Raw genomic sequence first — 11,849 nt, 5'->3', positions numbered from 1 at the left:
GAGGGTATGATGAAAAACCATTAGGGACCATATGGCCTAGAATTATTTATATCACATATCACACATTTTCAGTACTTCCCAGCAGTATATATCAAGTATTCCTAATGATGCAATTAAATTGGTGAGACCTGGATCCGGAGCGGCAAAAATGGATGGATTATTAACCAATTAGAAATTATTAATGCGTTCTAGTTTTTGCAAAAATCTCAATTTGCCCATTACGAAACAATGACCTTCATATCTCCTGTAGCTTGCAGTAGTTAAAGTGTTTGCTACAGGTCTGTCACAAAAACTCCACATTTAGTCTCCAGACAGCCCACAATCAGATTAAAACATTTTGTGATTAACATTACCGTCTACAGCAAGCAAAAGAAAATATTTTAGACTTTATTTTAAAGAACTTCTAAGGCCTATGTATTAGTATTGTATTAGTCAGTCAGTAACCAGGAGGCACATTAGAATCATTTATCATTTTATTTTTAAGCCGTATCCAATATACAAGCAAGTAGTAAGAAAAATGTCACCATAGCAACAACAAAGTCATCATTCACTCCCTCTGCTGAATTTATTTCTCCAATCAACGTACAACTCAATGCAGTCACCCAGAGCCTAATGCCTAAACTACAGCTATGTGTAAACTGGGAGCCAGTGGGATTGTTTTTTGCAACTTCACAAGAATTCATCCAACATTTATCATTTGCACAGGAAGCTTGTAAGCACATTTGAAGTCACAACCATAACCATTCATGACATTTAGTTTCACATCAGTGTTTTGTGATTTACATACACCAGGAAACCAAAGCAGCGTTAGTGGTGACTTTCCCTGAATCAACCCTAATTCAGAGTGTCTGATACATCTGACATCATTTTCTACCTTCAAATTAATTACCAGCCCTAACACACCAAATAACATTAAATTACACTGAGTGCAGCTTTAACTTAATACAACTGTAGTTAAGGACAGTTTATTGGATGTAATTTGCAATTTCAGCCAGTGTGTCTCCTTCCTAAAACCGGTCTTGTTTTAACAGGAAACTTGCATACATCTGTAGTGCAGAGCAACTAGTAGACAATATCTGCATCATCGTGCACGCTCACCTCCCTGTAATTGTTTGTGCTTAATCATTGAGGGTATAATGCAAACAAATGCAAATCACTCGCCACAAACTGTCGAGGCCCCACATCTGTACACCTGGAGGAAACCAGAGTCCTCAAATGCCCCGATCTTTACCAGCACATTTTAAGGAGTCCTGAGCTGACAAGAGTCTTTTACCAGACAAATGACACCTAAGAACCTTCATGAGGTAAAAAGAACAAACTGGATGACAATCATGCATGATTATTTTACCAAAGAAAAAAACCTAAGTTTATTAAGAGAGATGAATGAATAAAGATGTGGTGTTGGTGGGGTTCTCAATCACACCAAGCATTTCTCTGTGCATATTCTGTAGAGAGACTTCTTATATTACACGATTTGTTTTCCCGCTCTTCATTTCCCTAAATGCCTCATCAGCTCCATGGCAGTGTTACTTGATGTCCATCAAGCGCTGTTCATTCTCCTCCTCAACTGTGTCCAACCACATCTGGTCAAACTAGTGCTGTTTCCTCCTGAATGAGCATCCTGAGGAAAGATGGAGAAAGACGGATTCAATTTACGAGTAAAATTAACAAAAACACAAACAAAAATAAATGTAATGTTTATGCTGTTGATTGTAACTAATATTTTGTCCACCCTTACCTCTTAGTATGAAACAACACAATTGGGGTTGCAACTAACAATTATTTACAATAATCGGTCTTGTATGTTCTTGATTAATCAATTAATTGTTGTAGCCTGAAAATGTCCAACACAATTTCCCAAAGCCTGAGGAGACATTTTCAAAAGGTCTTGTTCGGGCAACAATCAGTCCAAAACCCAAAAGATAAACACTTTACCATTGGAGAAGACTGTTGCCAATTCATTTATTAAATTGATTAATCATTACAGCTCTAAAAAAATTTTAACAGCACCATAAACTATATGTACAGCCTCCAACATTCCATGAAGTTGAATGAACACTTAACTTAAACTGTGGTAGACACTGACATACAGCTAAAAAAGCACCGGAAAGCTAGCAAGTGGACCTCAAGTTGCTGGGGTGTTTCTGTAAAACTACCATTATGAGGCTGAGAATTAACTTTCAACAACTGAATATTATAACCTTCACAAAGTTAAGATTTTTAAGCCAGGTTTAATTACGGACAGCTGAGTGTATGTGTCCCTGTCACCTTTATGAAGGTAGACAGTGCATCAACAATCTTTATTGGAGATTAACGGTATAAAGCCAGTCAAAACAACAGGGACGGTGTATAAACTGACACGCACTGACAAGATACAACAGATAAGAACACTAAAACTCACGTTTTAATTTCCTTTGGGATAAATAAAGTATCTCTACGTTGCTATCTGCCTTTTCAAAGACTAAATCACCTCCAAACTAACGGTTTTAGTGCCAAGTGTTGCAGCTGCACCCATAGTAACTCAAAGCAAAGCACATTGAGGAGCGCTTGGTTACCACGGCAACACAGCACAGGGTTAGGGTTGTTAAAACAAACCTTGACCTTAAGCTCAACACCCTGTATACAGTATCATCGTTTCTTCAATGTACTGCGACGAGTGAAGCAATTCTGATCCCTCTTTTATCAGAACAAAGGATTAGCTATTCTGAAACCACATCCTGCTGTCCTTGCTGAAAGAAGTCGAAAAAAATGCCTGAATGAAAGAGCATTTGTGCTTGCAGTCGACTGTGTAGAAATGGCTCAATGATGATACATTTCTGTCACGACCACAAGAGTCACTGTATGCCTTAGTTGACACCCTGTTCATGAAGAACACAATGAAAGGGCAACACAAAGGCAAATATTAAGGTGTCACTTAGATGTGTATTGTACAGCAAAGTTCTGCTACCTGATCCCCAACCTAACAGGCCTAAATTATATATATATATATATATATATATATATATATATATATACACACACATACACACACACACACTTTCTTCACTACGTACGCTGCTTACCTTCTGTAAGGCGAGCTTTCCCTCCTGTAGGCTGGCAGAGGACTGTGGAACAGCCGACACACAGCACTACAGTCTGAGCGTGGCTGAACACTGTGGTGATCTTATAGCAACCTGCACACAACACACGCACACAAATCATTGGATGGGACAGCCATGAAACAACAGCCAACCATTGTATTATCCAATGCACTCTTGGTTATCGACGTGTCCTTGCAGCTGTTTGTGTAAAAGAGTCACTTGAAACTCATTTAACCAGACAGTCACAAGTGTCATTGTATGCCTTATTTGACACCCCAATCACTAAGGGAACAATGAAAGGGCAACACATAAAGGCAAACATTTTTTAATACAAATAATACATTTAGGCTCTAATTTAAATTAAATTTAAGTTCATGTTGTAGCTGCTATTTTTTTTTTTAATTATTATTGAGCCCAAATTTTCTCCATTGCTTTTTACTCCAATGTATTTTCATAAAAGTTAACACATTTCCCCTCAAATAAGTCTTAAGTCTCAATACTTGAATATGAAGATGTAGTTAGGCACAGTATTTGTGTACTTTGCACTTTTTTTTTTTTATTAATTTATTTGACAGGGACAGTGTACATTAATTAGCATTTCTGCAAATGCACCAGAATTAGCCAAAAGGCTATTTTTCACCCTGTCCCTGCACTTAAATTTATCTCTCTATTATCTAAATGATCTAGGAGGGTTTGGCCAGGTTGCTACGTAAACAAACTGACCTGGACATTTGACATCCATAAAATAGGAATTAGGACTCTGAACGAGGCGTTTTTTCTTGTGTCTCCTCTTTTCCTCCTCAGAGCTCGGGAGCAAAAGATCCTTTGCAAGCTGGAAAGAAAATTAAAAGACAACAGTTTAGCTGAATACTAGTCTACATTCATTTCAATTATCTACGGGAGTGTAGAAATAATAAATATAAGGATACATTTAATTTCTGGTCAGAGTTAAAACTTAACATCATGATTATAGCCTACAGGATGCAAAGGTCGAGCTCTCTCCAATGAGAGGAAATATGATAAAGTGATAAGAAAAAATGGCCTTAATGTTTTAAAGCAATCAACGTTACGGTGACTGTATTCACAGGACAAACTAAGATATCTTCAGAAAGTGATTTTTAACGCACTAAAAAGATCTACATGTGACCGGTGATCATAAAGGGAGCCCGCGTGGGCTGCTTTGTTGCACGTGCTCGCCATATTGCGTGCTTTTTCACATCTTTACGGTTAAAATCACAGCAATCAAAGCGTTGATTCCAACAGAAACAAAACAAACTTTCATATCGTATTAGATTCCCCCCTACAAAACATTTTTTAACGATTGATGGCTACTATAAACCCCGTAGAGGTACTTACTGGCATGTCTGCGTGCTGGGAACCTCACCGGAAAATCACTGACGACGCACCGGAAACCGTGGGCTGACGGGCAAAGATCCGGAGGAAGAAGAAGACAAATATTATCAGAGACGGTTTAGCATAGAGGATCTTTGAAAAAAAAAGTTTAATAAACGCTGATTTCTTGGGGCATTTACATTCCAATACCTGTTACAAAAAAAAACAGCTTTTGGTTATAAAACACCTAAAACACCACGTGGTAGCGTCTTATATTTTACAATGAATTCATTTTATTTTCATGTAGCATTTAACAATAGTCAGTTATGTATCCAGACATAGGTTTTACAACAGACATTTAAATCATTTCAACTTCCAAACATGTTTGACTATCAAATATAAGTTCCACTTACTTTATATGGAGCCTATGTTGAGCTCCAATCAACGTTATACTCTTTTTTTCCTTATATATTTGCAAACTTTATTTAAAAAAAAATACTAACAACAACTGGAGCCAGGGGCATTTTTCCATCTCTCCTATCATCTCTGGTTAATTTTTTGTATTATTTATTTGAACTAATAAAAGTAACCAGAGCTGTACAGCTATTTATACTAGAAGATATTGTACATATCGTTATTGCAAACTTATATTTTAGATTACTTTTTGTGGCACTTGTATTTTCTTATATTAAAGTTCGTGGTAGGCCTATGTGAAAACCTACTCGGCCATAAACCTGTATATATGGTTGTGATTCTGATTAAATGTCAATTTGCATGTTATGACTTAGCCTACTTTAATATTTGAATTAGTCTAATTTGTAATGTGTCGAATTTTTCAGTACCTATAGGCTTGATCATACACCAACTTAAATGAATTGTAATGGTGACTTAGTTTTTACTGTTAAACATAATTACTTGAAATCCGTTCTCTTGTTTAAGGCCCCTCAGGTGTGTTATTCGTTTTCTGATTAAACGGCGCCTTCTCGTGTTCATGCTGAGTACCTGCAGGTCTGAGACGCACTCCCATGAAGCACTCCCACACTACGTAGTCACTCAGCGGATCTGGGATCTGGGGTTTTTTTTGGAGGCAGAAAAAACACGTAGCCACCACGGGGGGATATTGAGATTTTGGATGAAAGCTAAATTAATCTGGAATAGATCTGGTGTTGAAGACTGATCGGCAGTATACAGTTCAACTTTGGATGGAGTTGTTTCTTTATCCAGCGCAGTCCAAACAGAGCACAGAGGCACTGAGGGGGATCGGAATTTACCGGTGACAAGTCCGGGAAAAAAAGGAAAAGAGGATCTACTCGTTACATGGAGTTTTTAAAAGCCTGCTTCATTTTAATCACAATTACCACGAAGATTTTGAAGACTTGAGTCGATGAAAAGAACTTTCGGAAAGAGACAGCCCCAACTTTTCCCCTTGTAGGCCTATCTTTAACTTTGAAGAAGCAGCTCCAACCATGGCGAAAAAGTATGATTTCCTTTACAAATTGTTACTCATCGGGGACAGCGGAGTGGGCAAAACATGTCTGATCATTCGTTTTGCTGAGGACAATTTTAACTCCACGTACATTTCCACCATAGGTAGGTTGTGACAGTGTATGTATGTTTGCCTTCCAACCAACGACATTTTTGCACCAACTTATGATTGGCATTAGGACATGAGTGAGACAAATGTTTGCTGAATGCTGACATTTCATTCTTCCTCAATTTGATGCTGTACAAACTGGTTTCCCAGGCTGCTTTCATGTCTGAACTAGTCTCTGTTCTCTCTTTTCTTTTTTCATTCAGTCTCTTATCTTCTTTTACTTTTTTCTCCTGTTGAATGTTTTTCTCTTGTTGAATGTGTGCTGTCTCTTCCCTGACCCTCAATCTCCCCCATCTCTCCCTCAGATCTCATTCCTCTCACTTGGCTCTCAAAGGGTCCACCCACCCTCATTCCTATCTCTTTTACCATCTCGACGTTCCCAGAAGAATGGTTGGCTTTCTGGCATGCATGTTTTTTTTTCAGGACAACCCATCTCCTCTGCCCCTAGCTGTCTGTCTGTCTGTCTGTCCGTCCATAGGAAGAAAAAAAAAACATAATTCAAAGTTAGTGTGTCCTGCAGGGTTGTATACCCTTTCCTACATGTCTGTTGTAAGGGAAGGTGACCTATAGTGTGTGTGTGTGTGTGTGTGTGTGTGTGTGTGTGTGTGTGTGTGTGTGTGTGTGTGGTGGGTGTGGTTTTAGGTCATATCTGAGGTATTTAACACAATCTTTGTCTATCTATTCTCTCCTCTGCTCTTTCAAGGCATTGACTTTAAAGTAAAAACCATTGAAGTGGAGGGAAAGAAAGTGAAACTCCAAGTCTGGTAAGCGATGACAGTTGGTTGCTTGTCTGGAAATGCTTTGTTTTTTCTCTGGCTCTTTTTCCTGAGAGAAAAGAGGGAACCTCCCTCCTGTTCTCCAAATCTGGACTTGACTATGACAGGGTTTATTGTCCAAGTATCTATCACACGGGCCGCCACAGAGAGTCACTTTATGTCATACAACGGATTCAGCTTGCTATAGCAGTGTAAAATGCACATTAAATGCATTGTCCTGCAACTTGGACTTTCTTTTGACGTTGTATTGAATTGTTGAGTTGTATTTTAAAGGTCTTGCACGATGTGCACGCATCAGTGCACATTTTTCTTATTTTGACTGTGTGTGCTTTGTGCAGGGACACAGCAGGGCAGGAGAGGTTCAAGACCATTACGACAGCCTACTACAGAGGAGCCATGGTGAGCACAGGACGCCTGCAGAACAAGCAGACTGGATAATCATGGCTGACATCACTGTCCCTTTGTGCTTGCTCTGTACCTTTTGACTGACTCTTTAAATCCTCTCTCTTTGTCTCTGTGTTAGGGCATCATCCTGGTGTATGACATCACAGACGAGAAGTCCTACGAGAACATCCAGAATTGGATGAAGAGCATCAAAGAAGTGAGACTGTTTCCTCTCAGTCTTGGCAAAAATAATCAGGAAATACTTTAAAAAAAAATAGTGCTTAGTCAGTTGGATATTTATTAGTCATGAGTATGTAGGTATATTTGCTTCCTGCAACAACAAAGCAGCATTATTGCACAACTGGTGATTTTAAAGGGTTAGTTCACCTAAATCACACCACTCTTACCCCTAGTTGTCACTGGTACATCTTTCCACTGGACAAATTAAAGCTGCAACTAACCAATATTTTCATTATCAATTAATCCTGTTAAATCATGTCATCCTTTTTTCAATTAATTAATTCATTGCTTTGTCTATAAAATTTCAGAAAATAATTAAAAATCCAATTTCCAGAGCCCAGCGTGATGTCTTCAAATGTCTTGATTTGTTTGAAAAGCAGTCCAAAACCCAATATATATTTAGTTTACAATGATATAAGACATAGGCTAGAAGAGCAGCAAATACTCACTTCAATCAGTTAATCAACTAGTAGACCCAATGAAAACTTTCCACATTAAGGTTTGTGTATCATCATGAGGAACAGTTTCTTTTTTAGTTTTTAAATGCATTTGTTGTCCAGCTCCATTTTGTATCAGAGGCAGCAGAAGGTTCAGGGGAGATTCATCTTGACTGAGAAGGAGCCAAACAATCTCTCAAATTGTCTGTTAATTGTACTGTCTTTATTTTTTATTTATCAAAGTATTTTTTTTCTCCTTTTTTTTGGCTTTAATCAATAGTGGACAGTTGAGTAGTGACATGAAACCATGAGAGAGATCACATTACATGGTATGGATCTTAACCACTATTCTACCAGGACGCCTATAGTCGCTTTATCATTGATGTTTGGGTCAGGTAAAATAATTTCTTCCTGATCAAGGAACTGAAACTTCATTAATAGAATGAGTACAAGTGACCATCAGTGTGTGTCATTCTTTGGTTCTTTTTCATCAAACAACATTTGATTGTACTCAAAACAGTGTGCAAAAAGCTTTGTCAAAAGTGTTATCTAGAGACAGATATTTCAAAAACCTTAGTATTCAAATCTAAACTCTCTTCCAGGCTTGACACTACCAGGCGAACTAACCCTTTATCTGGAAGGGCTTTACATTAAACTTTTGTCATCTTTTTTCTATTTGATTTGGTGGGAACACAAGGATGTAATAAAAAAGGAAATTTGAAATATCACTATTTTTTGATCAAATACCTCTATATCGATACCGCAACGATATTGTAGTGTTGACTATTGTTGCTTTCACAAAATATTTACACAATGAGATTTTTGATAAATAATCATCAGTAATGTGGATATAATGACTAAGTTGGGTAAAGGCAAATAATAGAACAGCTACAACAGTCTGGTAAGTTCAGAAAATGACATCACTTTACTGTAATGCAGCCTTTAAAACCAGAAAAAGACAACACTTATGCCATATTACAATATTACGATATCCAAAATCTAAGACGATATCTAGTCTCATATCACGATATCGATATAATATCGATATATTGCCCAGCTCTATTTTAATGCATTATTCACACATCTCATTCACACAGAGAATCCTCTCAGCATAGCAAAATTATGCATCTGTCCTAGATCTTTGTTAATTAGTAAAGACTCCATGTCACAACCCACTTGCCTAATTTGTGTTTAATGAATCATTTTCTCTAATCATTTCATTGACCTGGTCTTAAATATAGAGACAGTTTCCTGCAGAGCAGCTGCTGTAAGTGCAGTTTATTCTGGTTGTTCAGTTCAGACTTGATGTAAAGATGTCTGCTTTAAATGTATATTCATAGCTGAGCAAACTTTCTTGTAGACAAGAACTCAACTAATCAATTAACTGCATTCCCTCTTTCCCAGAATGCATCAGCTGGGGTCTGTCGAATGTTACTAGGCAATAAGTGTGACATTGAATCAAAGCGGAAAGTTTCCAGGGAGACAGGAGAAAAGGTGAGATGATCCGAAAAGAAACGTAACTATTTCCTATGTGATCCTGTTACATTAGTGTTCAAGTGTTGTGGTCAGAGTAGTAATAGTCAAAGGTTTCATTGTTGACTTTTTTTTTTTTTTTTAATATAATAGGGAGTGGTTGTTTGAGGAAGGGAATAAGTGTGTCACACAAGTTTTTGATGTTTTTTGCTTTGCATTTACTTTAGATAAGAAGCAGGAAGTGATTATTTACCATATCCTGAATGTGGTCTGTGTCTGTTGTTGACAGTTGGCAAAAGATCATGGCATCAGGTTCTTTGAGACAAGTGCAAAGTCCAGCATTAACGTGGATGAGGTGAGCCGGAATGTAACCACTGACTAATAAAACACTGTCTTCATACCTCATTAAACTTTGGCTTATGGGTGTGCTTTGTTATGATATGTTAATTTGCTACAAATGCTGCAGAGGTAACTTTCATTTTATCTCACTCTTTTAACCTTTCTATGTTTCCTTTAGTCCTTTCTGTCTTTGGCACGTGACATACTACAGAAATCCAGCAAGAAACCAGTAAGTTATATCAAATAATACCAAACTGAAGCATTAGTTCCTCCTTGAACATAAGACTTTATGCTAGATATGTCTGTAATGTCCTCTCTTTATCTGTATTTCTTTGTTTGACAGGGCCCCACAGGCCGAGAGGTGAAAATCACGAGCAATACAGAGAAAAAATCCTCCAAATGTGTTCTTCTCTAGATATGACACTGGCCAGCACACGTAAGAAAGCGCCATACGCATGTAAGAGCACATCAGTATTAATGGGGAGAAATACTGTACAGCAGGTTTTCTGTCTCCATCTGGTGGGCTCACATATCAAATACATACAGGTTCTAAACGTTTTTACACCAAAACTACTTTTGTTCCCCAAAAGCGTACTGAGGATTTCTCCTTTGTGCTGAAATTTTATTGAGGTGATTGTGCCTGTATTTACCATTGAACATATTTTCTGCCACATTTCCACTGATAATGTTATTGTCATGAAAATGTTGCAAAGTGTAGGTCCTATTACTCCAAACAAATATGTGGCACAATATTTCACCAAGGACTTCCCACCATGTTTAGTTAAGCTGGACATTTCTATTTCCGCCTTGTATTTCTCTGGCTTATCGCCACATTGTCATCCCTACAACAGCACTGCCTACTGTCTTTAAATAACCTTAGCTGTGTTTTTTTTAAACTGGGTAGCTATGTAAAAAAAAAAAAGAAAAAAAAAAAAAGGGGGCACAGTGGCAGAGGTAGAGTTTGATGGAAAGTGTTTTCTGGCTTCTGGTCAGGCATCTCATATATTCTGTTTGATGGTTTAAATACTGGACAAAATTGATTAATTAATAAGTCATAAAACATATTTGTTCTTGTAGTGTCATTATGAGAGACAGTGGAAGCAATTTGTTTCCCCACATTTTAGTTTATCATAAATATATTGCAGAGATGTCATAGACTGAACATGATTAAACGTTGGCAACATTTGTAGTTACATTTCATTATGTTTATGTTCTTATCATTTGTGAATTGCTGAAATATTCTAATCATGTACAATATTTCAAATCATTAAACAGAATCTACAGTAACGGATGCCATTTAAGTCTATAGCATAGACATTTGTGGAACATGCTCTTCAGGTTAATGAATTAAACAAGTTGATGGATGCATGGAGTTGAATCTGAAACAAACAGAGGTGGTAAACTAGCTTTATTTTAACAGATAAATGGATTGGGAATGTGGATGATAGTAACAGAGATAAGTGCAATATGAGAAGATGAGTGGAGAGATGAAATAATGATGGATAAAGGAAGTGAATGGACAGGATGTGAGGGAAGCAGCAGGGCTCTCATGTACCTCACTTTGAATTGTTGGATCTCGCCTTTTATCTTAAGTGCCTGATTGATTAATCACTCACTAAACACTACCACACATAGCTACATCTGACAAGACAGGCTCCCTGTTCAGGCAATTTCAGATCATTCCAAATGACTGTGATTAAAGGTGCTCATATGATGCGGACCGACATACTGTATTTACTGTATCTGCTTTTTATGCATTTCTTTCACATTCAGTGTCTTTTAGACCTCCCACAAGACTTTGTATGTAGCTTACAGACTTGATGAATAAAAATGCAAAATAATAAACATGATGAGTGTGTTGTAGTTTGAAACTGTTGGCAAATAAAGTCAATTATGTTTATACAGCCCAAAATTACAAATCACTTTTTTTTTATTTGGATAAGGAAAAAAACCAAAACACCCTTTTATAGGGAAAAAAAAGGAAGAAATCTCAGGAGGAGCAACAGAGGAGGGATCCCTCTCCCAGCCAGGATGGACAGATATGCAGTAGATGTGGTAGCCTATTGTTTTGTGTTTTTCTGTATTCTTCTTAGAAATGTACTTGTTATTTTGTGGCTGTTTAACCACTCAGGTTTGTTACGGTTTTACTTTAAGACCAAAATAAAGATCTATTCAAATAGTCAGGCAGCTTACA

The 11,849-nt window shown here is 37.4% G+C and overlaps 2 protein-coding genes and 2 non-coding genes across 4 annotated transcripts; 1 reads left to right on the top strand and 3 right to left on the bottom strand.

Annotated features, from left to right (window-relative positions):
- Window positions 1-460: 460 nt before the first annotated feature.
- rps27.2 (ribosomal protein S27) lies at window positions 461-4,564 on the bottom strand. The gene is made up of 4 exons (XM_031299344.2): window positions 4,437-4,564; window positions 3,804-3,912; window positions 3,063-3,173; window positions 461-1,621 (listed from the first exon to the last, which is right to left on the bottom strand). Exons 1-4 carry the CDS (start codon window positions 4,440-4,442, stop codon window positions 1,593-1,595), a joined length of 255 nt encoding a protein of 84 aa, XP_031155204.1. The 5' UTR covers window positions 4,443-4,564; the 3' UTR covers window positions 461-1,592.
- On the bottom strand, window positions 2,767-2,898 carry LOC116049805. The gene has a single exon (XR_004104907.1). It is a non-coding gene; the product is annotated as a small nucleolar RNA SNORA13 (small nucleolar RNA).
- LOC116049804 lies at window positions 3,265-3,397 on the bottom strand. The gene has a single exon (XR_004104906.1). It is a non-coding gene; the product is annotated as a small nucleolar RNA SNORA13 (small nucleolar RNA).
- An 877-nt stretch (window positions 4,565-5,441) lies between the features above and the next one.
- rab13 (RAB13, member RAS oncogene family) lies at window positions 5,442-11,500 on the top strand. The gene is made up of 8 exons (XM_031299343.2): window positions 5,442-6,002; window positions 6,710-6,770; window positions 7,121-7,181; window positions 7,306-7,383; window positions 9,248-9,337; window positions 9,606-9,671; window positions 9,834-9,884; window positions 9,999-11,500. The coding sequence occupies exons 1-8, from the start codon at window positions 5,879-5,881 to the stop codon at window positions 10,068-10,070; spliced, it is 603 nt and encodes a 200-aa protein (XP_031155203.1). The 5' UTR covers window positions 5,442-5,878; the 3' UTR covers window positions 10,071-11,500.
- The last annotated feature ends 349 nt before the right edge of the window (window positions 11,501-11,849 follow it).

The sequence above is a fragment of the Sander lucioperca genome, chromosome 10 (assembly GCF_008315115.2).
Source record: "Sander lucioperca isolate FBNREF2018 chromosome 10, SLUC_FBN_1.2, whole genome shotgun sequence".
NCBI classification, from domain to species: domain Eukaryota; kingdom Metazoa; phylum Chordata; class Actinopteri; order Perciformes; family Percidae; genus Sander; species Sander lucioperca.
The sequence above is the reverse complement of the archived record's forward strand: the minus strand, read 5'-3'. Positions and strand labels throughout refer to the sequence as shown.